This window comes from Panulirus ornatus, chromosome 6 (genome assembly GCF_036320965.1).
Source record: "Panulirus ornatus isolate Po-2019 chromosome 6, ASM3632096v1, whole genome shotgun sequence".
NCBI lineage: Eukaryota > Metazoa > Arthropoda > Malacostraca > Decapoda > Palinuridae > Panulirus > Panulirus ornatus.
Window position 1 is genome coordinate 13,123,970 of NC_092229.1, and position 23,924 is coordinate 13,147,893.

At 49.3% G+C, this 23,924-nt stretch overlaps 1 protein-coding gene across 5 annotated transcripts in view; it reads right to left on the minus strand.

Moving 5' to 3' along the window:
- The window catches only part of Nrx-1 (Neurexin 1), a 363,755-nt gene that overhangs the window by 161,608 nt on the left and 178,223 nt on the right, over positions 1-23,924 (minus strand). For all 5 annotated transcript variants that reach the window (XM_071662517.1, XM_071662514.1, XM_071662515.1 and 2 more), the window contains exon 2: positions 22,568-22,706. In XM_071662517.1, coding sequence (XP_071518618.1) covers positions 22,568-22,706 — 139 coding nt within the window. The remainder of the gene's footprint in view (positions 1-22,567; positions 22,707-23,924) is intronic.

Consider the following 23,924-nt stretch of genomic DNA (forward strand, 5'->3'; position numbering starts at 1 on the left):
ACTCAACCTTCCCGCCCCCCTCTCTCTCTCGCTCTCTCTCCACCTCTCATCTTCCTCGAGTCCTCCCTACTCCCCACACTCACTCCCCCAATCCTTTCCTTTCCCTCCTCCACCCTTTCCACTCACCCCTTCTCAATCCTCTTTTCTCCACCCCCACTCCCCTCTTCTCACATCTGAGCCTCTTTACCCCTCCCCTCTCCTACCCCCCCAGCCTCTCTCCTCCACTTCCCTCTTCCTTCCCCCTCCCTCCCTTCCTAGCGCCCCCCCCCCCCAGCACCCCTCTAACCCACAATAAGAGTACCTGGTGGGCAGGTGGCCGGGGGATGGGGGGGAGAGGGCTGTGAGAGAGAGAGAGAGAGAGAGAGAGAGAGAGAGAGAGAGCACGGTAACACCACCTCCCGTACACCTCTTCCGGCACAACGTCAAGTCCCGGGACACATTTCTTGTCCCGGGTTTTCCACTGGTTTTTCCCCCCTCCGGCGTCTCGTGACGGGCCGTGTCCCTAGACGGTGGCTTTACTCTACTCTCTCTCTCTCTCTCTCTCTCTCTCTCTCTCTCTCTCTCTCTCTCTCTCTCTCTCTCGACGCCAGCTGGGATAGTGTGGCGGGACTGGGGATGCGTACGATGGGCCCCCCCACAAGAACTAGAGAACAACAAAGGAGTTTTATAAAGGATTAAAATGATTATCATCAGTGGAGGGTCGGGTACACGAACGGCCAGCACCCCAGCCCTACCACTGGTAAATAGAGTCGTCATCATCAGTGGAGGGTCGGGTACACGAACGGCCCGGCCCCCCCCTAGCCCTACCACTGGTAAATAGGGTCGTCAGCATCAGTGGAGGGTCGGGTACACGAACGGCCCGGCCCCCTAGCCCTACCACTGGTAAATAGGGTCGTCAGCATCAGTGGAGGGTCGGGTACACGAACGGCCCGGCCCCCTAGCCCTACCACTGGTAAATAGGGTCGTCATCATCAGTGGAGGGTCGGGTACACGAACGGCCAGCACCCCAGCCCTACCACTGGTAAATAGGGTCGTCATCATCAGTGGAGGGTCGGATACACGAACGGCCCGGCCCCCTAGCCCTACCACTGGTAAATAGGGTCGTCATCATCAGTGGAGGGTCGGGTACACGAACGGCCCGGCACCCCAGCCCTACCACTGGTAAATAGAGTCGACACCATCAGTGGAGGGTCGGGTACACGAACGGCCCGGCACCCCAGCCCTACCACTGGTAAATAGAGTCGACACCATCAGCGAACCGACATCATATTGTTTGTGTCGAAGGCAACGACCAACCCGTTTTCTTTCCGATGGCTCCGGTGTCTATATTCATATTCATATTATCTTTCTATAGTTTGTATAGCATTTGGTCTCACAGGTGAGTCTGGAAGCCAATGAGCGTTTTCATTTCTTTTTTCATCATTTTCATTATCTTTGAGACAGTATTGTGTTTATTATCATTTATTATCTTTGTTATCATTATCATTACAATTATCATCATCAATATGCAAATCATCCTTACAATTCTGGTCATCAGCGTGATCGGGGTCACACACACACACACACACACACACACACACACACACACACACACACACACATACGTCATTCCCCAACCCACACACGCCTCTATGTTACCTGCTGGACAGACACACCCAGCCTCCCACACACACACACACACACACACACACACACACCTAATATTCATGCAGCCACACACCCAACAGGAATATATCCCTCCCCCCCATCGCCACCCCAGCCCAAGCACACCCAGCTAACCTCGTCCCACGCCCGAACACCCACGACCGAACACACACACACACACACCCACGCCACCTCCCGCTGACCTACCAGCTGACGCGGGGAGGGAGGAGGTGAGAGGGGACAGGGGAAGAGGAGGAGGAGGCGGAGGGTGTGTGTGTGTGTGTGTGTGTGGTGTCCATGTGAGGCTGGGAAAGGCGGCAAATGTCATGACGGGTTAGCCTGCGTCAAAAACACCATGGACTTCTCTCATACACATATTGAGGGAGGGTGCATGATCACCTCCACACCCCACCTCCTCTCTCTCTCTCTCTCTCTCTCTCTCTCTCTCTCTCTCTCTCTCTCTCTCTCTCTCTCTCTCTCTCTTCTGCACTGCCTGCAGAGAAAACATCTTCGAAAACAATGTACTCGACAGTGACGAAAATATTTGCCTAAGGAAAACCCGGGGGATTTGTGGCTGGTTCTCTGGGAGGGGGGGGGAGGAGGAGGTCGTCTCAGACGCAAACATTCGTACACAATAAACAAACCAAGGTGAGGGGGAGGCCCTACCAAAGCACTACAGGCAGGGGGGCGGCCCTTCCAAAGCACTACAGGCAGGGGGGCGGCCCTACCAAAGCATTACAGGCAGGGGGGGCCCCTTCCAAAGCACTACAGGCAGGGGGGCGGCCCTACCAAAGCACTACAGGCAGGGGGGCGGCCCTTCCAAAGCACTACAGGCAGGGGGGCGGCCCTACCAAAGCATTACAGGCAGGGGGGGCCCCTTCCAAAGCACTACAGGCAGGGGGGCGGCCCTACCAAAGCATTACAGGCAGGGGGGCGGCCCTACCAAAGCATTACAGGCAGGGGGGCGGCCCTACCAAAGCATTACAGGCAGGGGGGCGGCCCTACCAAAGCATTACAGGCAGGGGGGCGGCCCTACCAAAGCATTACAGGCAGGGGGGCGGCCCTACCAAAGCATTACAGGCAGGGGGGCAGCCTTACCAAAGCACTACAGGCAGGGGGGCCCCACCAAGCACCACAAGCAGGGAGGCCCACCAAAGCATCATAGGCAGGGGGCCCCCACCAAAGCACTACAGGCAGGGGGCCCCCACCAAAGCACTACAGGCAGGGGGCCCCACCAAAGCACTACAGGCAGGGAGGCCCACCAAAGCATCATAGGCAAGGGGGCCCCCACCAAAGCACCATAGGCAGGGGGCCCCCACCAAAGCACTACAGGCAGGGGGGCCCACCAAAGCATCATAGGCAAGGGGGCCCCCACCAAAGCACCATAGGCAGGGGGCCCCCCACCAAAGCACCATAGGCAGGGGGCCCCCACCAAAGCACCATAGGCAGGGGGCCCCCACCAAAGCACTACAGGCAGGGGGCCCCCACCAAAGCACTACAGGCAGGGGGCCCCCACCAAAGCACGACAGGCAGGGGGCCCCCCACCAAAGCACTACAGGCAGGGGGCCCCCCACCAAAGCACTACAGGCAGGGGGCCCCCCACCAAAACACTACAGGCAGGGGGGCCCCCACCAAAACACTACAGGCAGGGGGGGGGGCATCAAGCACCACAGGCAGGGGGGGGCCCCCACCAACCATCAGGGGGGGCAAGACGTGTAACCAACAGATGAGCAAAGGCGCCGTTCGCATGGGGGTAAATCACACGGCCATCACTAGTTAACATCGCCTTTAAGTCCTGCTTCTATTCTCCTGAGCAATGATGGGGCCATCGTCATCCATCTGACCCAAACAACCTTACACGGTCATTAAGCAAACATAGTCCAACGTTAACAACCCCATTCGCAGAGTTAAGCACCCCATCCCTCGCCATCAGCAACTCCTCCTCTCCCCCAACCCTCTCTCTCTCTCTCTCTCTCTCTCTCTCTCTCTCTCTCTCTCTCTCTCTCTCTCTCTCTCTCTCCCAGCTTTATTTACCTTGTCAAAGAACCAACATAGGACCTTATTATCAGCCCCCATTAAATTACCAAACTACCTGTGCCAATTCTCCTTAACGACCCCTCTCGCCCTGACCCCAGCAGGAAAACAATTGTGATCCATCCTTCAGGTCGTGACTGGGTCGTTAAGGCCAGCGGCAGGAGGACCTGTTCACTCATTATATACGGGCCGTTTGGTTAGGGACTTACGGCGCCGCTGGGGAGGGACTCGCGCGCACTTTTTACCGCCAAGCTGTTTAATCGGCGGGAGGAGGAGGAGGAGGAGTTGGTGGCGGTGCGCTGCGGAGGTGTTCGCTGTGCAGGAGGCTAACGGAAGGAGGGAGGGAGAGAGAGAGAGAGAGAGAGAGAGAGAGAGAGAGAGAGAGAGAGAGAGAGAGAGAGAGAGAGAGAGTGTGTATGAGTGTCTACCGGTAAGTATGAATGAATATACTCGTACGTGCGTAGGTAGACAGTATACACACACACACACACACACACACACACGCACACGGGGTGGGTGGGGAGGGGAGGGACACAGGGATACGTGAAGACACAGGCCGTGTCCGAGGGTAAGCCAGCGGTGGGCGTCAGGCCAGGTGACATACATCCCCAGCACAAGACAAGGACCTTCTTAAAATTTTGGACACCCACCTCCCTAAGGCGCTTACCTGGGGCCCGAGCCCCTCCTGCTCCCCCCCCCCCCCCCACCCAAGGCCTCCACATCTCCAACAATGACTCTACTTCTTCTCTAACAATGCCTCCCCCACTACATCCATTTACTGTCTCCACCACCCCTCCAACATTACTTCAGGAGCCATAATCACTTTTTCACTGCATCCACCACTCCTCCAGCACTTCCCGGCCACTCCTCCAACACTGCCTCCTAGACTTCCTCCATCACTCCAACACTGCTTTAGGGCCTTTATCTCTTCTTCACTGTCTCTATCATTCCTCCAACACTGCTTCAAGGGCCTGTATCACTTCTTCAGTAGCCTCGATACTTCCACCAACACTCTCTCCACCCCTCCTCCAACACTTATCCACCCCAGCAAACACAGTTTCCAATACTTAAGATACACAACAAGCAAAATATCGAACAGTTGATTTACTCTGCCGCAAATCCTGCAATATCGCGTATAAACAATATTCTAAAGATCTCATTTACTCCAACAGTTTTCCCCCAACATCTCATCTCCCTCCAACAAAGAAATTCCCCACAAATCTACCACACAGACAGGCACCAAATCCCACAATACCTCAGCAACCCACTAATAAACAATAGCTTCTAAACGCATCATATACTCCAACAAACACACGCAAAGTATCTATCTCCAACATTTCCACCGCTCCATCAAACCGTTTCGCCAACACTGCGACATCCACCACCATCCATCATGGCCGCATCCATTTACCTCACGCGGTGCCACACTCTTCTCTCTCTCTCTCTCTCTCTCTCTCTCTCTCTCTCTCTCTCTCTCTCTCTCTCTCTCTATTCTTCCCCCCCCCCCCACACACACAAGGAAAGAGAAGAGATTAATTAACACACAGAGAATAACTGGCTTTTAATCCAAAGCCTTTGATCCTCTTGACTCAAGGTGGACGAAGACACGAACCTAAAATCCATCACCCATATTCTTGAAATCGAAAATGTCCAATATAAAAAAATACTGTGGCGAAAGATTGATACAAAACATACCTACAGCCAGAGTAAGTGTCTCACGATGTCTTTTCTTTGTCCCCAATACCACCCCACCAGTTCTGATACGTGTAAACCCGATAAATAATCCAGCAAAAACGTAAATCCCTTCACTCCCTCCGCTGGCAAAATTATACCCCTTAAATCCTGACTCCCCCTGACAGTGATAAATCCTGGTTGCTATGACTACTAGATGGTATCAGGCGTCGGGAGGGGCAAAACCACAGACGAACTCACACACTCACACACGCCTACGATAACGCTCTGGTCTCTCCTCAGACTTCCCTCACGAGGGGTCAATATGTGGGAGGGGTGGTCCGCCGAGACCTTGCCTGGGCCCGTTGAGAGACCGCCAAGACAGACAGACCCACCTCCTCCTCCTCCTCCTCCTCAGCCGAGACTAGCGGTGGATCCCGAGGAGGGAGGAGGGAGGGATGACCCACCACCAAAACCAACTCCGGGTGAGTAAATCCCCCACCATGAGACCCACCACTAGACGAGAGTAAGACCCCATCGAGAGACCCACTATCAGACCAGTGCGACGAGCCTGACTGTGTTAAGACCACGCCACCGACGAAGGATGACATATAACCACATCCCGGGCCGTCAGAACAAATACTTCGGTAACTGACAATTTTAGAAGACTTCTCGCCTCCCCCCTTTCTCCTCTCCCTTCAGTCCCATACTCTCTCTCTCCCTCTAACCCCCTTCCCATCTCCCTTCAACCTACTTCCTCTATCCCTTTGACCCCCTTCTCCTCTTCTTTCAACCTCCCCCCCCTCTCCTTTCCCCTCTCATTTGTTCCTCCAAAGCCATACTCTCAACCCACCTCCTCTTTGCACACCTCCTCCTCAAACACCTCTCTCTCTTCCTTCAACTCCTCTCCCCCTCTTCCTCCTTAGCCACCTCTCCTCCTCCTCCTCCTTCTCCTCCTCCTCGAACACCTCTTTTCCTTCTCCAACACGTCTCCTCCTCCTCCTCCTCCCGCTGCTGCCGCTGCTGCTGCAAAAACCGAGACAAATGGCTGGCCAAGAGCCCCAGCAGGATGGTTTGTATTCCCAGGAGAGCCTCCGCCGGGACCTGTAATTCCTGTGGCCGCCTGGCGGTCTTAGCCACGGGATCCCACCCAGCCCCTCACCACATTCAGGGTCTTGGGGCAGACAAGCCTCCGGGATGGGAGATGAGCGAGACCTTTGTACTTACTTCTTCGTCTGAAGGAGTAGATTTCCAACCAGCGAGAGGTGTTTTGAGAGAGAGAGAGAGAGAGAGAGAGAGAGAGAGAGAGAGAGAGAGAGAGAGAGAGAGAGAGAGAGAGAGATGCTATACCGATGGGGGCCATACCGCTGGAACTATTGACGATGTGCTATACGCTCAGCCAGACGCTAAGGATGCTAATTAGGACAGCGCTACACGGTGGGGGGAGAGAGAGAGAGAGAGAGAGAGAGAGAGAGAGAGAGAGAGAGAGAGAGAGAGAGAGAGAGAGAGAGAAATCACGTCGCTTCTAACTTCCCTCTTAACTTTGTACGATGTGTGTGTGTGTGTGTGTGTGTGTGTGTGTGTGTGTGTGTGTGTGTGTGTGTGTGTGTGTATTCGTTCATTAATCACTCTTTTCCTTAGGAGAAAATTCCCGGGTGGTAAACCATGTATGGCTGGGGTTACCCCCATCCCAACCCAGCCTAACCTATGGGCCATTAGTATATCTGGAAACCTTCGACCCTTACCCTGCTACATTTTCTCCTCGACTTTATTCACAATTCATATTGGTCTGACTCAAGATCTATTTGGCCCTTACTTCCCCTCACACGTTATTCAATCTCCACTCTGAACTGTTTTCGCCTGAAGTGGTCTGGCCTACGCGGTGCACTTTCATTTGACGAATTCAACTTCATTTGAACAACTCCGCGAGGTTCCGGGTCCAAACTCCCCTTTAGATCGGACTGAAACTCCTTTCCCCGACTGGTCGAAACTCCTCTCCCTTATAAATCCTACTGTGACCTTATATGGACCTTATTGTGGACAGTTTCACAACCATCCTAATTCATATATCGAGCCTCGCCAGTTGGGCCAATAGGAGACCCTTGAAGACGATGGTACGACCCTTGAGCACCACTACACGACCCCTAGGTACGGTGACCTCGTCTCTGACCTGCCCTTTAAGGATTAGGTCAAGGGTCGGCAACGCTGTACTCAAGGGTCGTCGTGTCGAAGATCATTTGAATCCTCACTGTTAAACTGTTTGAACTTCGGTATGACCCAGCTTCAACCTCACTATGACCTGAAGGAACCACTGCTACATGACCTCACCTACGTATTCTCTGCCCTGATTTCAAAATCTCAACACCAACATTACCTGATCTCTGACCTGATCTCTGACTTGGCTTAAACTCCACAATGATCTAATTTGATCTCTACTACCACCATCACCTTGTTTGAACGCGAATATGACTCCGGTCTCAACCGTTCATAAGAGAGATGGCACGAACGACCACTGGAAGTAATCTCATTAGGCCTTGTTAGACCAAAGTTCGGGGGGGGGGGGGGGCGTCATTAGCAAGTACTTACAATTACTTAAGAGTTGTGCACTGGTGATGACGGCAGTTTCCTGTCGCTTTCAAAATGCTATTAACTCCTCTTGGAGACACCGATATCACACCAAATGCTTTCACAAGCAGTTCTGAAAACATGGTCCTCCATGCCCTCATCTCCTCTTAGGTTAGTGACTTTAAAAGTATGTTTCGGTACTTAAAACTAACGTGTGTTTTGTAAGTTGTTACACACATTCATTTACTGATTTATCCCATACACTTTCCAAAGGTCTATTCATTCCCATTAATGTTCAAGAAAGGAACTCCACTGGCTACAGATGGTCATCAGTGTACCGGAGGACTGCACACCAACATGAACATGAAAACCTTAAGCGTCAGTGCATAGAAAACGGCAAAGACATTTCACTTACTCTTCGTGTTTCTTTTCTTTGTCTTATTAAATAATCACAAGTGAAAAGTAATTAACAATTATATAATTAGAAACCTAATAACCCAGTACACACACACACACACACACACACACACACACACACACACACACACACATTCACATAAATATATATGATGTGATTATTACACGAAAGTGCACTTGGGAACTTAGTGTTTCATTTTCCCCGTGGACTTATAAGAATATATATATATATATATATATATATATATATATATATATATATATATATATATATATATATATATATATATATACGTAACATCCATCACTTACAATTACAGGAAAGCTACAGGTAATACCGATGATCAAAGACATAATCTGGCCCTAACTACACATCAATGAACGTGTAACAGGCCCACATCAAACAACCCGGGCTGTTTCTTTCTGACGAAGGGGTCGTGGCCGAGGTAGCGGTGGCGCTGCCGCCTCTGCCACACAGGACACCAACAAATGCCGGAGATCCTGCACCAAACGTGTGTGTGTGTGTGTGTGTGTGTGTGTGTGTGTGTGTGTGTAATTGGGTATAATAATGCCTGAAGGTCAGATGTTTCGTGCTTGAGTCTCCTCCGTATGGATTGACATCGTGTCGAGGTGGGGGGGAATGATCCTTTGGTGTTTCGGAGTTAACCTGGAACTGCTTCGAAGCTCAGATTTCGAGTCAACTTGGAACTGCCTCGATGCTCAGATTTGGAGTCAGCTTGGAACTGCTTCGAAGCTCAGATTTCGAAGTCAGCTTGCAACTGCTTCGAAGCTCAGATTCGGAGTCAACTTGCAACTGCTTCGAAGCTCAGATTCGGAGTCAACTTGCAACTGCTTCGAAGCTCAGATTTCGAGTCAACTTGGAACTGTTTCGAAGCTCGTGTTATGGGTTATATTGCGACATGTTTTCCGGGTTATATCCCGTCATGATCTCCAGGTCATGTTCTCTCTTAATTTCCGGATTATATTCAGTCGAGTTGTTTTTTTTCATCCGGGTTATATTCCAATGAAACATTTCGCAAGCTCCGAAGCAGCAGCTTAGCTCGCCTAGTGTTTAGAATAAACCAGGTTGGAAATTAGCTGAAGCACTGACGGTGAGGCTGGCCTGTGTTCAAATCCATTTTGTTCAACAGTTCCGCCGAAATGATGAACCTCATCATCCACAACAACCCCTCCTTCTTCCCTCTTCCCCAACTCGAAGTGATCTACTGAACACGGGGAGGAGGGAGGGAGCGGGTGGATGTAGGTCACACCTCCACCGCCGCTCTACTGACTCACTCCTCTCCCTCCTTGACTCCAAATTGCCAAAGGGATTACGTCTACTCGGGCTGCTTTTCTCCCCATCATCCCCGTCCCTCCCTCCCTCCTTCCGTCCCTCCCCCCATACACACACACACACACACACACACACACACACTCTCCTAGGCGTCCCTCCTCCTCCTCCTCCTCTTCTTCTTCCTCCTCCTCCTCCCATACACACACACACACACACACACACACACACACACACACACACACACACTCCTATGGCGTCCCCCTCCTCCTCCTCCTCTTCTTCTTCCTCCTCCTCCTCCTCCTCCTCCTCCTCTTCTTCTTCCTCCTCCTCCTTCTTCCCTATGAAAGTCATAACAGCCTCCGACCCCAGGCCTCTTGGCAGACCTGGGCTGTGGCGCAAAGGCTACGACGGAGGACGTACATCTCTGTCACAAGACTCGCGCGCGAAGGAGGACCACGTCTTTGCGCCGTCAGCTCACCGCCAAATATATATATATATATATATATATATATATATATATATATATATATATATATATATATATATATATATATAAAGCAAGCGGAGATGTCTTCCACCACACCAATGGCTTGGATGGATTTGGTAACTACATTCACACTTACGTTTCTCCTCCTAAAATATGTACATACTAGTCTCTTCATAATATAATACTACTACACCTACTTCTACTACTGTTACTGCTACTACTACTACTACTTCTACTACTACCACTACTACTACTTCTACTACTACTACTATTACCACTAATAATAATAATATTAATACTACTACTTCTATTACTACCACCACTACTACTACTACTACTACTACTATGCCCTTACGTTCTAACTTGAAATCTCTCAGAGGTAATGTCTATAGGTCACTGCATAATGATAAGATGGGTGTTAAGAGAGGTCATGTTAATTAATCTCAAGGTTGAAGGCCATGATTATCAACAACCAGCATGGATTATATACTGATCATAGGTATATATATATAATCACCATTGATCCATGGGATGCACGTATTATGAATCATCCCATATCTGGGTCATCCTCGGGGGCAAGATAGTCCTAAACCCTGGGGAATGGTGGGGATTACAGGTCACACCGATCCTGATATAAGGTCATTCCGGGTCAAGGTCACTTGTGACAGTAAAGGCTCAAGGGCCAACCCAGTGGAGTTCACAGGATCATTCGGTCGTGTCGTAGGGTCGTAAAGTCGTGCTTACGAGTCGTACCGGCGTGCTCAAGGGTCGTAAAGTCGTGCTTACGGGTCGTATCGCCGTGCTCAAGGGTCGTAAAGTCGTGCTTACGAGTCGTACCGCCGTGCTTACGAGTCGTACCGCCGTGCTTACGAGTCGTACCGCCGTGCTTACGGGTCGTACCGTCGTGCTCAAGGGTCGTACCGACGTGCTCACGAGTCGTACCGTCGTGCTCACGAGTCGTACCGGCGTGCTCACGAGTCGTACCGGCGTGCTCACGAGTCGTACCGGCGTGCTCACCAGTCGTACCGGCGTGCTCACCAGTCGTACCGTCGTGCTCAAGGGTCGTACCGTCGTGCTCACGAGTCGTACCGTCGTGCTCACGAGTCGTACCGTCGTGCTCAAGGGTCGTACCGTCGTGCTCAAGGGTTCGTACCATCGTGCTCAAGGGTCGTACCATCGTACTCAAGGGTCGTACCGTGTCGTACCTTCTCGTCTAAGGATCGTACCACAGTGATTAAGAGGTACCACAACAGGTACGCCAAAGTCGTCCTAATGGTACGTGGCGTTAAGGCTCAAAAGTTCCTTTATAAGTACAATAAAGTAGTCCTTACGTACATACTTATATAAAGAAGGCTGGACGAGATCTCTCTCTCACACACACACTGTACTAATGTCAAGATGATGACGCGTTCAAAATAATTCTACGATGTTCAACATCAGATTTTGGATGTGATAAACAAGGAGGGGAAGTTGGGGAGGAGGAGGAGGAGTAGGAGGAGAGAGAGAGAGAGAGAGAGAGAGAGAGAGAGAGAGAGAGAGAGAGAGAGAGAGAGAGAGGCGCGCTTTGCCCTGCAACATCATCATCCCCACCGCCCATCCCCGCCCATCCCCACCGCCCATCCCCACCGCCCATCCCCGCCCATCCCCACCGCCCATCCCCACCGCCCATCCCCAAGGCCAAACGTTCATGACACTTCAGCGACGGATTCGCGAATGACTCTTGAGGTCAAAGGTCATCAAAACGAACGCTAAGAAATGACGCTCACTCAAGACGTATGGCCTAGGGGGAGGGTTGGGGCGGGGGGGGGGGGCTGGGGTGGTAGGGGAGTGCAGGCTGGAGGGAGGGAGGGAGGGTGGGGGAGGGAGCCGGGGAGGAGGAGGAGGGGGGGGGGCGCCCTCTACTCAACCTCATGGACCTGATCAATAAACCACCCCCCCCAAAAAAAAAGACTCCCCCCAACCCAATTCCCCCCCCTCCTCCCCCTCCTTTTCCTCCCTCCCTGCAACATTATCAACCTTGGGCTGTTGGGGGGGGGGGATAACAACCCCTTACCCCACACCCCCCCTTCCAGCCCCCCCCGCCCTTCTTCCCCATGAAAACCGTAAAGCCATGAGAGAGAGAGAGAGAGAGAGAGAGAGAGAGAGAGAGAGAGAGAGAGAGAGAGAGAGAGAGAGAGAGAGAGGCGTGGATTTAGGGATTGAATATTACACACACACACGCCACATAAACACTGATGCTGAAAATAACAGTAAATTGAATGGGCAAGTCCGTCCATCCCCCCTCCTTGGTCTGGTGGGGAGGGGGAAAGGGTGAGGGGGGGAAAAGGGGGAGGGGAGAGGGTGAAAGAGGGAGGGAAGGTTGGAGGGGGAGGGTGAAAGAGGGAGGGAAGGTTGGAGGGGAGGGTGAAAGAGGGAGGGAAGGTTGGAGGGGGAGGGTGATAGAGGGAGGGAAGGTTGGAAGGGGGAGGGTGAAAGAGGGAGGGAAGGTTGGAAGGGGGAGGGTGAAAGAGGGAGGGAAGGTTGGAAGGGGGAGGGAAGGTTGGAAGGGGGAGGGTGAAAGAGGGAGGGAAGGTTGGAAGGGGGAGGGTGAAAGAGGGAGGGAAGGTTGGAGGGGGAGGGTGAAAGAGGGAGGGAAGGTTGGAGGGGGAGGGTGAAAGAGGGAGGGAAGGTTGGAGGGGAGGGTGAAAGAGGGAGGGAAGGTTGGAAGGGGAGGGTGAAAGAGGAAGGGAAGGTTTGGAAGGGGGAGGGTGAAAGAGGGAGGGAAGGTTGGATGGGGAGGGTGAAAGAGGGAGGGAAGGTTGGAGGGGGAGGGTGAAAGAGGGAGGGAAGGTTGGAAGGGGGTGGGTGAAAGAGGGAGGGAAGGTTGGAAGGGGGAGGGTGAAAGAGGGAGGGAAGGTTGGAGGGGAGGGTGAAAGAGGGAGGGAAGGTTGGAGGGGAGGGAGGAGGGGGAAGATGGACCACGAACTTGACATTTGCGGACGGTGGCACGACTTGAGGAGGGGGAGAGGAGAGGAGGGGGAGAGGAGACGAGGGGGAGGAGAGAGGGGGAGAGGAGAGGAGGGGGGAGGAGAGAGGGGGAGAGGAGAGGAGAGGGAGGAGGAGGAGAGGCGAGAGGTGGGAGGGGAGAGCCGGCTATATTAAGACAGATTATAGCGTTGTTCTTCGGACAGGACGACGCGACCTTATGAGTGGGAGACGACGAAGACGACCCCCCCCCCCAACCACCCTTAAGGAGGTACGACCCTGGGGGGGTAGGGGCTGGGGTAGGGGGTCGTGCGTGCCGCTTGCCCCCCTCCGGCTGGGGTGTTCCCTCCTGTGTGTGATGGCCTGGTCTTTGACCCCGAGACTTAAGGGTAAGGCCATCATGACCAAGGGTCGTATGCCATCATGACCAAGGGTCGTATGCCGTCGTGCTCAAGGGTCGTATGCCGTTGTGGTCAAGGGTCGTATGCCGTCGTGCTCAAGGGTCGTATGACTTCGTGTGTCATGGGTCGTATTCCGTCGTGGTCATGGGTCGTATGCCGTCGTGGTCATGGGTCGTATGCCGTCGTGGTCATGGGTCGTATGCCGTCGTGGTCATGGGTCGTATGCCGTCGTGGTTAAGGGTCGTATGACTTTGTGCGTCATGGGTCGTAAAAGGCATTCCTAACCATTCCTTCTTCTCCTTTCACAAACACCTCTCTCTCTCTCTCTCTCTCTCTCACACACACACACACACACATCCTCGCCACCGAACCTTTCCCCACCCACACCTCCCTCTTCCATCCCCCCCCCCTCCTATTTCTTTTTTAATTCTTCCCCCTTCCCTCTCCCTCGCCAGCGCGGACCCCTGGCCAATACAAGAGGCCAATCAAAGGGACGGGGAGAGAGAGGGAGGAGGGGGGAGGGGGAGGGGAAAGGGGGGAGGGATAGACAACACCTTCCCTCTTCCCCTCCACCACCTGCCATCCCCCTCCTATCCTCTATATATATATATATATATATATATATATATATATATATATATATATATATATATATATATATATATATATACTGCTATTACTACTGCTGCTGCTAATACTTCTCTCACATCTACAGTTATGAATTTAATAATAATAATAATAATGATAATAATAATAATAATAATAATAATAATCATAATAATAATAATAATAACAGCACCACTTGGCAGACGAGATGCAGGCAGGAGGGAGAGAGAGAGAGAGAGAGAGAGGACAGGCGGCTCTGCCAACTACGCATGAGAGAGAGAGAGAGAGAGAGAGAGAGAGAGAGAGAGAGAGAGAGAGAGAGAGAGAGAGAGAGAGAGAGAGAGAGAGAGAGAGAAGGACCGGAATGCGATATAATACGAATAATAAAGGACCGGAATGAGAGAGTAACGGGAGGCAAATGGGAAAAGGGGGGATGAGAGCAGCCAAATGGAAGGGTAAACGCCGAGTGGAAGAGAATGGAGACCAAAAGAGGTAGATAAATCGAAGGGAGTAGAGAAGGGTCAGGTAGACGAGGGAAAAGGAGAGAGAGAGAGAGAGAGAGAGAGAGAGAGAGAGAGAGAGAGAGAGAGAGAGAGAGAGAGAGAGCTGTGTATGGTACGACAGAAGATGGGTAAGAGAGGGCAATGATTGGAAGGAGAAGGAGGAGGAGGAAAGAAGGGGGAATAAAGATGGAAGGATGGAGAACCGAGGGAAGACTTGTGAGGGGTGAGAACACTGAGGGGAGAGTGTGAGGTTTTCGAGGGAGAGGGGAGAGGCCGAGAGAGAGAGAGAGAGAGAGAGAGAGAGAGAGAGAGAGAGAGAGAGAGACAGAGGATTGGGGGAGGAGAGGAGAGCAGATAGGGAGGGTTGCGGGGGGGGGGGGGGGGGGAGACAGAGGCGATGGTAACCCAGTCTTGTCTCCCGGTACACTGTGATGTTGCTCACAACCCCCCAACCCGACCCAACCCCCCCAGTAAAGTCTGACCCTCTGAGCAAGGCGGCGTGACCCCTGGGTCAACGCTAGTCTGACCTCTGACCTTGACCCTCAAGGGGTAAAGTGGAAGACCAAATCATTATACCCAAGGGTCATTCCGGCGTCGTGCTCACAGGTCGCACAAGCGTCGCGCTCAAGGGTCGTACCGTCGTGTTCAAGGGCGAAGCATCGTGTTCGAGGGTCGTACCATCGTGCTCAAGGGTCGCACCGTCGTGCTCAAGGGTCGTACCGTCTTGTTCAAGGGTCTTACCATTGTGCTCAAGAGTCGTACCGTCGTGCTCAAGAGTCGTACCGTCGTGCTCAAGGGTCGTACCGTCGTGCTCAAGGGTCGTACCGTCGTGCTCAAGGGTCGTACCGTCGTGCTCAAGGAGTCAGGGGCTTAACAGACGAAAGCGTGTGTGTGTGTGTGTGTGTGTGTGTGTGTGTGTGTGTGTGCGCGTGCGTGTGTGTGTGTGTGTGTGTGTGTGTGTGTGTGTGTGTGTGTGTGTGTGTGTGTGTGTGCGTGCGTGCGTGCGTGCGTGTGTGTGTGTGTGTGTGTGTGTCTGTGTGTGTGTTTGTGTGTGTGTGTGTGTTGTGTGTGTGTGTGTGTGTGTGTGTGTGTGTGTGTGTGTGTGTGTGTGTGTGTGTGTGTGCGTGCGTGTGTGTGTGTGTGTGTCTGTGTGTGTGTTTGTGTGTGTGTGTGTGTTGTGTGTGTGTGTGTGTGTGTGTGCTCACACTATCAATCCTAGCAAGTTTTCCACAACCTCCACCCATCTAGCCACCACTATTACACAACACCCGCCCCTTACTTCAACCAGACCAGACACTCCCTCACCCACCCACACCTCTCCCTCCCTCCCTCTTTCTCCCTCTCTCCCTCCCTCCCTCTCTCTCTCTCCCTCCCTCCCTCATAACGTCCCATCCACCTCAACAGTCACACTCACCTCCCCCCCCCCACAACAACAACAATAACAAGAACAACAACAATAGCTTACAAAGCCACAATAATCACAAAATCATCCCCTCCCTCCCTCCCTACTCCACACCCTCATCCCCTCCATCCCTCCCTCCCTACTCCACACCCCATCCCCTCCATCTCTCCCTCCCTCCCTACTCCACACCCCCATCCCCTCCATCCCTCCCTCCCTACTCCACACCCCACACCCTCCATCTCTCCCTCCCTCCCTACCTACTCCACACCTCCATCTCTCCCTCCCTACTCCACACCCCATCCCCTCCATCTCTCCCCCTCCCTACTCCACACCCCCATCCCCTCCACCCCTCCCTCCCTACTCCACACCCCACATCCTCCATCTCTCCCTCCCTCCCTACCTACTCCACACCTCCATCTCTCCCTCCCTACTCCACACCCCATCCCCTCCATCTCTCCCTCCCCATCTCACCACAGCAAACAATAGCCAGACACCTGAACCTTACATTGGCGTGGGGGGGTTGAAGGGGGGGGTGTTGAAGGGGGGGGTGGGCCACAATAGCCCGCTAGTCTAACAACGACCAGCCAGGACAACAGTCGTGATATGAGAAACGACCACCGAACCACCCCGCACAATACGACCCCTCCTCCTCCTTCCCATCCCCTACCACCACCTCCTTTATATATTACGACAGATACCCTCCCACTCCTCCTCCCTCCTCTTTCCTCTCCCTCCTCCTCCTCCTCTTCCTCCTCCTCCTCCTCTTCCTCCTCTTCCGCCTCCATCTCCTCCTCCTCCTCCTCTCCCCCACCACCACCAGCACCACTACTCTCTCCCCGTCATGTCGTATATCCGCACACGCTTCGCTTCCATCCTCCCCTCTCCCCACTCGCCATTACACAGATTGGCAGCACGTCCACTCTCCCTCCCTCCCTCTCTCTCACTCTCTCCCTCTCTCTCTCTCTCTCTCTCTCTCTCTCTCTCTCTCCCTCCCTCTCTCTCTCTCTCTCTCTCTCTCTCTCTCTCTCTCTCTCTCTCTCTCTCTCTCTCTCTCTCCTTTGTATCGTAATTCGAGTCACAATCCCAAGTGTTGCTCTTAGTCATATTCTACCTCTCCTCTCCCCCCCTCCCACCTAAGCGTCGAATCCCTAATCCCTAATCTCACCTTCACAGCATCCCACACACACACACACACACACACACACACACACAGACCACAGTACATGCCCCATTTTCTTCAATTTCCGATATAACTCTGCTCAACACAATCCCTTTCTCAGCACTTCACCACAATCCCTCCTCAATCCCTCCTCCACCACAATCCCTCCTCCACCACAATCCCTCCTCCACCACAATCCCTCCTCCATCACAATCCCTCCCCCACCACAATCCCACAGCTCCCTATACGTAAGCCTATCACTATTCCTATAACTCCCTCCCTCCCCCACAACCGTGTTCTGACATAATCCCCAATCCCTCCCTTACTGCGGCCTAGAACCAATCCCTATGACCCTAACCCAGACCTGTGGTCCTAAGGTCTGGACCTGAAAGCTTTTAAACATTCTAATCCGGTAGAGTTAGCCGAGAGCCGATAGATAGATAGATAGATAGATAGATAGACAGATAGAGAGATAGATAGATCGATAGACAGAGATAGATAGATTGAGAGATAGATAGATAGATAGAAAGATAGAAAGATAGATAGACAGACAGATAGATAGATAGATATATAGTTAGATAGAAAGATAGATAGATAGATAGATAGATATATAGATAAAGAGACAGACAGATAGATAGATAGATGCCCAGCAACTCTAGTTCTACATCTATCTCTTTATCCATCTATAGATATACACGGGGAGCTAGACGATATTCTAACTTTGGACCATCGCCGTCCAAACCCGTATACAACATTACCCAACCTCAACTACATCTTCCAGCATCTTGGAATACATTTACTTTCTTCTTTAAAGGCGAGCTGACTCCGCGCGCTCCGTGGAGCACCAGGTCACCTCTGGCTTGACACTGGAACGTATGGCAGCACAAACGTATGGATAACATATACCCCGTATGGGTCTATCGCGTTTGGGTCTACCCCGTGTGGGTCTATCGCGTGTGGGTCTGCCCCGTGTGGGTCTGCCTCGTGTGGGTTTGCCCCGTGTGGGTCTGCCCCGTGTGGGTCTATCGCGTGTGGGTCTATCGCGTTTGGGTCTACCCCGTGTGGGTTTGCCTCGTGTGGGTTTGCCCCGTGTGGGTCTGCCTCGTGTGGGTTTGCCCCGTGTGGGTTTGCCCCTTGTGGGTCTAGCCCCTAATATATGAATGGGTCTGCCAAGCAAGAGTTTGTACTCCTCTCCGTATATTCCCTGACTTTTAAGTCTGCAGTGAGGAGAACCTCCAGGTCTGTCCCTTAATATCTAGTCTTGACCTATACCATTCCCTCCGGTATAGCATATACATTACACCATCAACTATGGAAAAGTTTGAGAATTCTGAGGACTCCCCTTATTTTTAAAACCCCGTTTTCTACGTTAACTCTCGTCAGCCACCCAGTTTCCCTGTTCGTTTATCTCCTGTACTACATTCCAGCATTCAATCCAGTTTATATATATACATTCCTCTGCTCTTATCTTCAGCTGGCCTCTTACACTAACGGCTCCAGCTGTTGCCCGTAACTTTTTACAACGAAGATTTACACTGTAAACGCGGAAGGGTATAGCACTTCTCGTCTTCGTCTGTCGCTCTATCATTTCACTGCGCATGCGTACAACTACACACTAAAAGTACACGACAAATTCAGTTTGCTTCTGTATCACCCGTAACGAAGCTAACACTGTTAAGTATGAAGTTGAACTGACATAAATACAGAGAAGTCATTACAAATACTCCCGTATTATTGATATGATTAAATAAATGTAAAACGTATGGCAGAAAACACACTCAGATAAGTGTAATACATAACAGGTTATCTACACAGAAGCTCTGTTCATCCTGTTCTTGTTCATCCACTCTCTCCACTGGGACAAATATTCACATCTCTGTCTAACTCAGTACAGCAAGGGAGTTTAACCAGTGGTTCATGCATCATTTTCCCCAGTGGTCGACAAAATATGATGAAAATCAAATGAAATCAGATACAATGATTACATTTTTCGGTACTATCTTTAGTTAAAAAAAAAACATAAAGGTGGGGGGGGGTATCTGGATGGTATCTTAATTGTGGTTCCAGACTGCGATACAATACTGAACATGTACTCTAGTGGGTCCACACACCCACACACCCACACACACACACACACACACACACACACACACCCACACACACACACACACACACCCTGGGTCGTCTCCATGTCGCCCACAACCATAAGAAATCAGTCCGAGTGCCTCCTTACGGTGGCGCTCCTCCAGTGTCACCAAACACCTCTCCTCCCACCATCCATTCAGACCAGGTGGGGGGGGGGAAAAATGTCACCGAGTTTCCTCAGTGGCCACTCCACGAAAACAGCCACTTCCGCCCGAGGCCTCGACGCCCCTGGGGGAAACAGAATCTTAAGTCTTGCTGATTCCTGGAATGAGGAGCCGTTTGAAACGGCTAGAGACGGGGGCTGGGTGCCCTACGACGAAGGATTAGAGGGAGGGAAGGAGGAGGAAGCCATTACAACTATGACGTCGGGGTAGACACAGTCTTATTATACCCATTGCCAGAACCATGACCAAAAAACATACATACATATATATATATATATATATATATATATATATATATATATACATATATATATATATATATATATATATATATATATATATATATATATATATATATATATATATATATATGTATATATATATATATATATATATATATATATATATATATATATATATATATATATATATATATATATATGAAATCTAAATGCATTATTAAATGATAATGATATAACGAAAATTAACGTATCTGAAATTATACCGTTGGCAAACACAAACGAATTATTCCACTAAATAAAGACAAGTGACCAGAATTATGGCAAATTACCCCAAACCAGGGATGAACCTGCTAATAACCAGAGCAACCCATTCCACTAAATACATCCGCTCCCTAAGAATACATTAATGATACCAGCGGAATACATCCACGGCTTACTTACGAATATTATTATATTAATACATAGCATTGATCAATTTCTAAAGTAAGTCTGGCTGGGGGAACACAAAGGGAACGTAGCGTCCTCCATCATGGACAGTGTGTTGACCCTTATCTAACCCACTTAACTGGGAACGGAATAGAGTACAAAGATACACACACAAGTTTTCAAAGCTATGTTGAAGAACATATACAATATGAAGTATTATACGTATATATATATATATATATATATATATATATATATATATATATATATATATATATATATATATATATATATATATCCCTGGGGATAGGGGATTAAGAATACTTCCCACGTATTCCCTGCGTGTCGTAGAAGGCGACTAAAAGGGGAGGGAGCGGGGGGCTGGAAATCCTCCCCTCTCGTTTTTTTTTTTAAATTTTCCAAAAGAAGGAACAGAGGGGGCCAGGTGAGGATATTCAAAAAAAGGCCCAGTCCTCTGTTCCTAACGCTACCTCGCTAACGCGGGAAATGGCGAATAGTTAAAAAGAAAGAAAGAATATATATATATATATATATATATATATATATATATATATATATATATATATATATATATATATATATATATATATGTGTGTGTGTGTGTGTGTGTGTGTGTGTGTGTGTGTGTGTGTGTGTGTGTGTGTGTAACATGTACTGGACACATGTAATGGATTATTACGAGTTAACGAAGGGCGAAGGGAGGATTCGAACCCAGCCCTAACGCGCAGTCGTACCGGCCTGCCACGTGGTAGGATTGGGTTCGAATCTTCCTCGCTCATTAGATAAATCGTGTGTGTGTTTGTGTGTGTGTGTTCTCAATGTAATGTATAATGATATACGTATAACTCTTCAACGTCGCATACATGAGAATAAACACACTTCATTCACATACACCACAGACACATCTGGGCATCGGAGACACAAAGTCTACGGTCCAGCATTGCCAGGTTTCATTTACTTTCATCATCAGTGTTCACAAGATTTCCTTGCAGCTCGGCTTGCCTCCCGCGCACACAACCAGACCATTTCCGAACTAGGTCAAACGTATACACGTCTGGCTGGAGCCATGAATAAAACCAATGGTATAGTTCTGTTCATATGCAAATAACTATGACACAAAAAACAAAGCTATGAAAAAACTATTATCAACACGAAAGTGGTCAATGATCCGGACGCTGTGCGCCCATAAAACATCAATAAATATAGAGATAACAATAAATATATAAATAACGATAGAAAAAAAAAAAATTTAATCCATCGAATCAAGTCATTGCGCCTGCCAGCTGACAACAGGTCTAGCTTAGCCTAGCCCACCCTCAGTACCGAAAAAAAAAAAAACATTCCAATACATTTTTTCACTAAGGAAAATGTTACGTTATAGCCCCCCCTCTCCCCTTTTTCTAGCATAGAAAACGTATTCCCCGTATTTTCCTCAATAAAGAAAAACGCATTTCGAATACGTTTTCTATGTGTTGTTTTTTTTTTTCTATGACGTACTTCAGCGTTTTATATAGAGAGGATACTGTTAAATTGTTTTGTATTGAAAAATTTGTTGCTACAATGTGGTTTGGCCAGTGAGGATATATCGTTATTTCTCCCCCAATATAAACGCCATATTGCAACGCTTCTCTTGTCTGCTGCATCTATCCTTTCATATATATATATATATATATATATATATATATATATATATATATATATATATATATATATATATATATATATTCCTCGAAAGAGAGAAAAATAGCCTACAGGAGTTCTTTTGAACCTAAGCAAAAAAAAAAAAAAAATATATATATATATATATATATATATATATATATATATATATATATATATATATATATCGCTCATGAAAACAGAAGCCCAAATCTCCATCTCTTTTTTACCAATAAAAGCCTATTAATAGGCAATGGCATGAGAGTGCTAAACCACATGCTGTTTAGCCTACAACCTCGTACAACATCTATACGACGTGGTCTCCGCCAACAGACTGGGGAGGGACGATATTAATCCTAAGAATAACATGAGCATTAGTGAATTCAATTCTTTTTTTATATACTGTAGAAAACAAGTCCTTTGCTCCCACTTGACTATATATAACCCCAATGATGAGAGAACAAGACAGTTATATATATATATATATATATATATATATATATATATATATATATATATATATATATATATATATATATAAACACAACACTGCTTTGATGAAGGTCATGTTACTAGAGTATAGTTATTTCACTGTAGTACGACGTACGACGACCTTATGTCTCTGTCGTACGACGCACAACCTTATTTCTCTCCGTCGTACGACGCACAACCTTATTTCTCTCTGTCGTACGACGTACGACCCTTCTTTCTTGTCCCCATCAGGAGCGGGATGGTTCTCCCCCAAAAATAGGGCACTACTTACCTTTCTCACAGTAGGTTCCTTCGTAGTCAATGAGGGAGCAGTCGCAGAGAGGACCTTGCTCAGCCGTGTAGCAGCGGCCGCCGTTCATGCACGGGTCGTGGGCCTGACACCCGCCCTCACTACCCTCCTCCCGGATACCCTGACGGAGGAGAGAGAGAACACACGCTCGTTAGGTACGTGGTCGGTACTGGGATGGGGGGCGAGTGTGTGGCTGTTCACGGACGAGTGGGAGGTGTTGTAGTGTGTAGGGGTGTGGGTGGGTGGTAGTGTACAGGGGAGTGGGAGGGAGGTAGTCTATGGAGGAGTGGAAGGGTTGTAGTCTATGGAGGAATGGGAGGGTTGTAGTGTATAGGGCAGTGGGAGGGTTGTAGTGTATAGGGGAGTGGGAGGGTTGTAGTCTATGGAGGAATGGGAGGGTTGTAGTCTATGGAGGAGTGGGAGGGTTGTAGTCTATGGAGGAGTGGGAGGGTTGTAGTGTATGGAGGAGTGGGAGGGTTGTAGTCTACGAGGGTGAGGAATTACTACAGTTTATATGGAGCGGGAGTGTTGTTGTTTATGGCGAGTGTTGTGTTGTGAGTGAAGGCAGTTGTACAAGATGAGGACTGCTGTGTTGCGGTAGCAATGAGGGACTCTCATCCCCTACATGAGGAGTGAGGGAGTGGAGAATGTGAGGCCGTCGTAGACTAGAAGGGGAAGGGGGAGGAGGAAACACATATGATTCTACAAGAAATATATGATTCGTGTATCTTGCAAGCCTTGGCTACTTTACCCCATGAAGTATAAGGTAAACAACCAACCAATATTGAGTATAAGGTAAACAACCAACTAATAATGCGTATAAGGTAAACGACCAAACAATAATGAGTATAAGGTAAACAACCAACCAATAATGAAGTATAAGGTAAACAACCAACTAATAATGAGTATAAGGTAAACAACCCACCAATAATGAAGTATAAGGTAAACAACAAACCAATTATGGAGTATAAGGTAATCAACCCCAATAATGAGTATAAGGTAAACAACCCACTCATAATGAAATATAAGGTAAACAACCCACCAATAATGAGTATAAGGTAAACAACCCACCAATAATGAGTATAAGGTAAACAACCCACCAATAATGAGTATAAGGTAAACAACCCACCAATAATGAGAGATTCGTATAAAATTCACCAGAAAAATAATACATAATCAATACTTAATCATTAATTAATCCTTATGTCATGAATCTGGTATGTGGCTACAGACGACTATACATCCCTTATTCTATTACTGAAAATACTTAAAACTGAAAGATCATGATTTCCTACATACGACACTGTCACACACATATTAGAGTCGACTTACGGAAGGC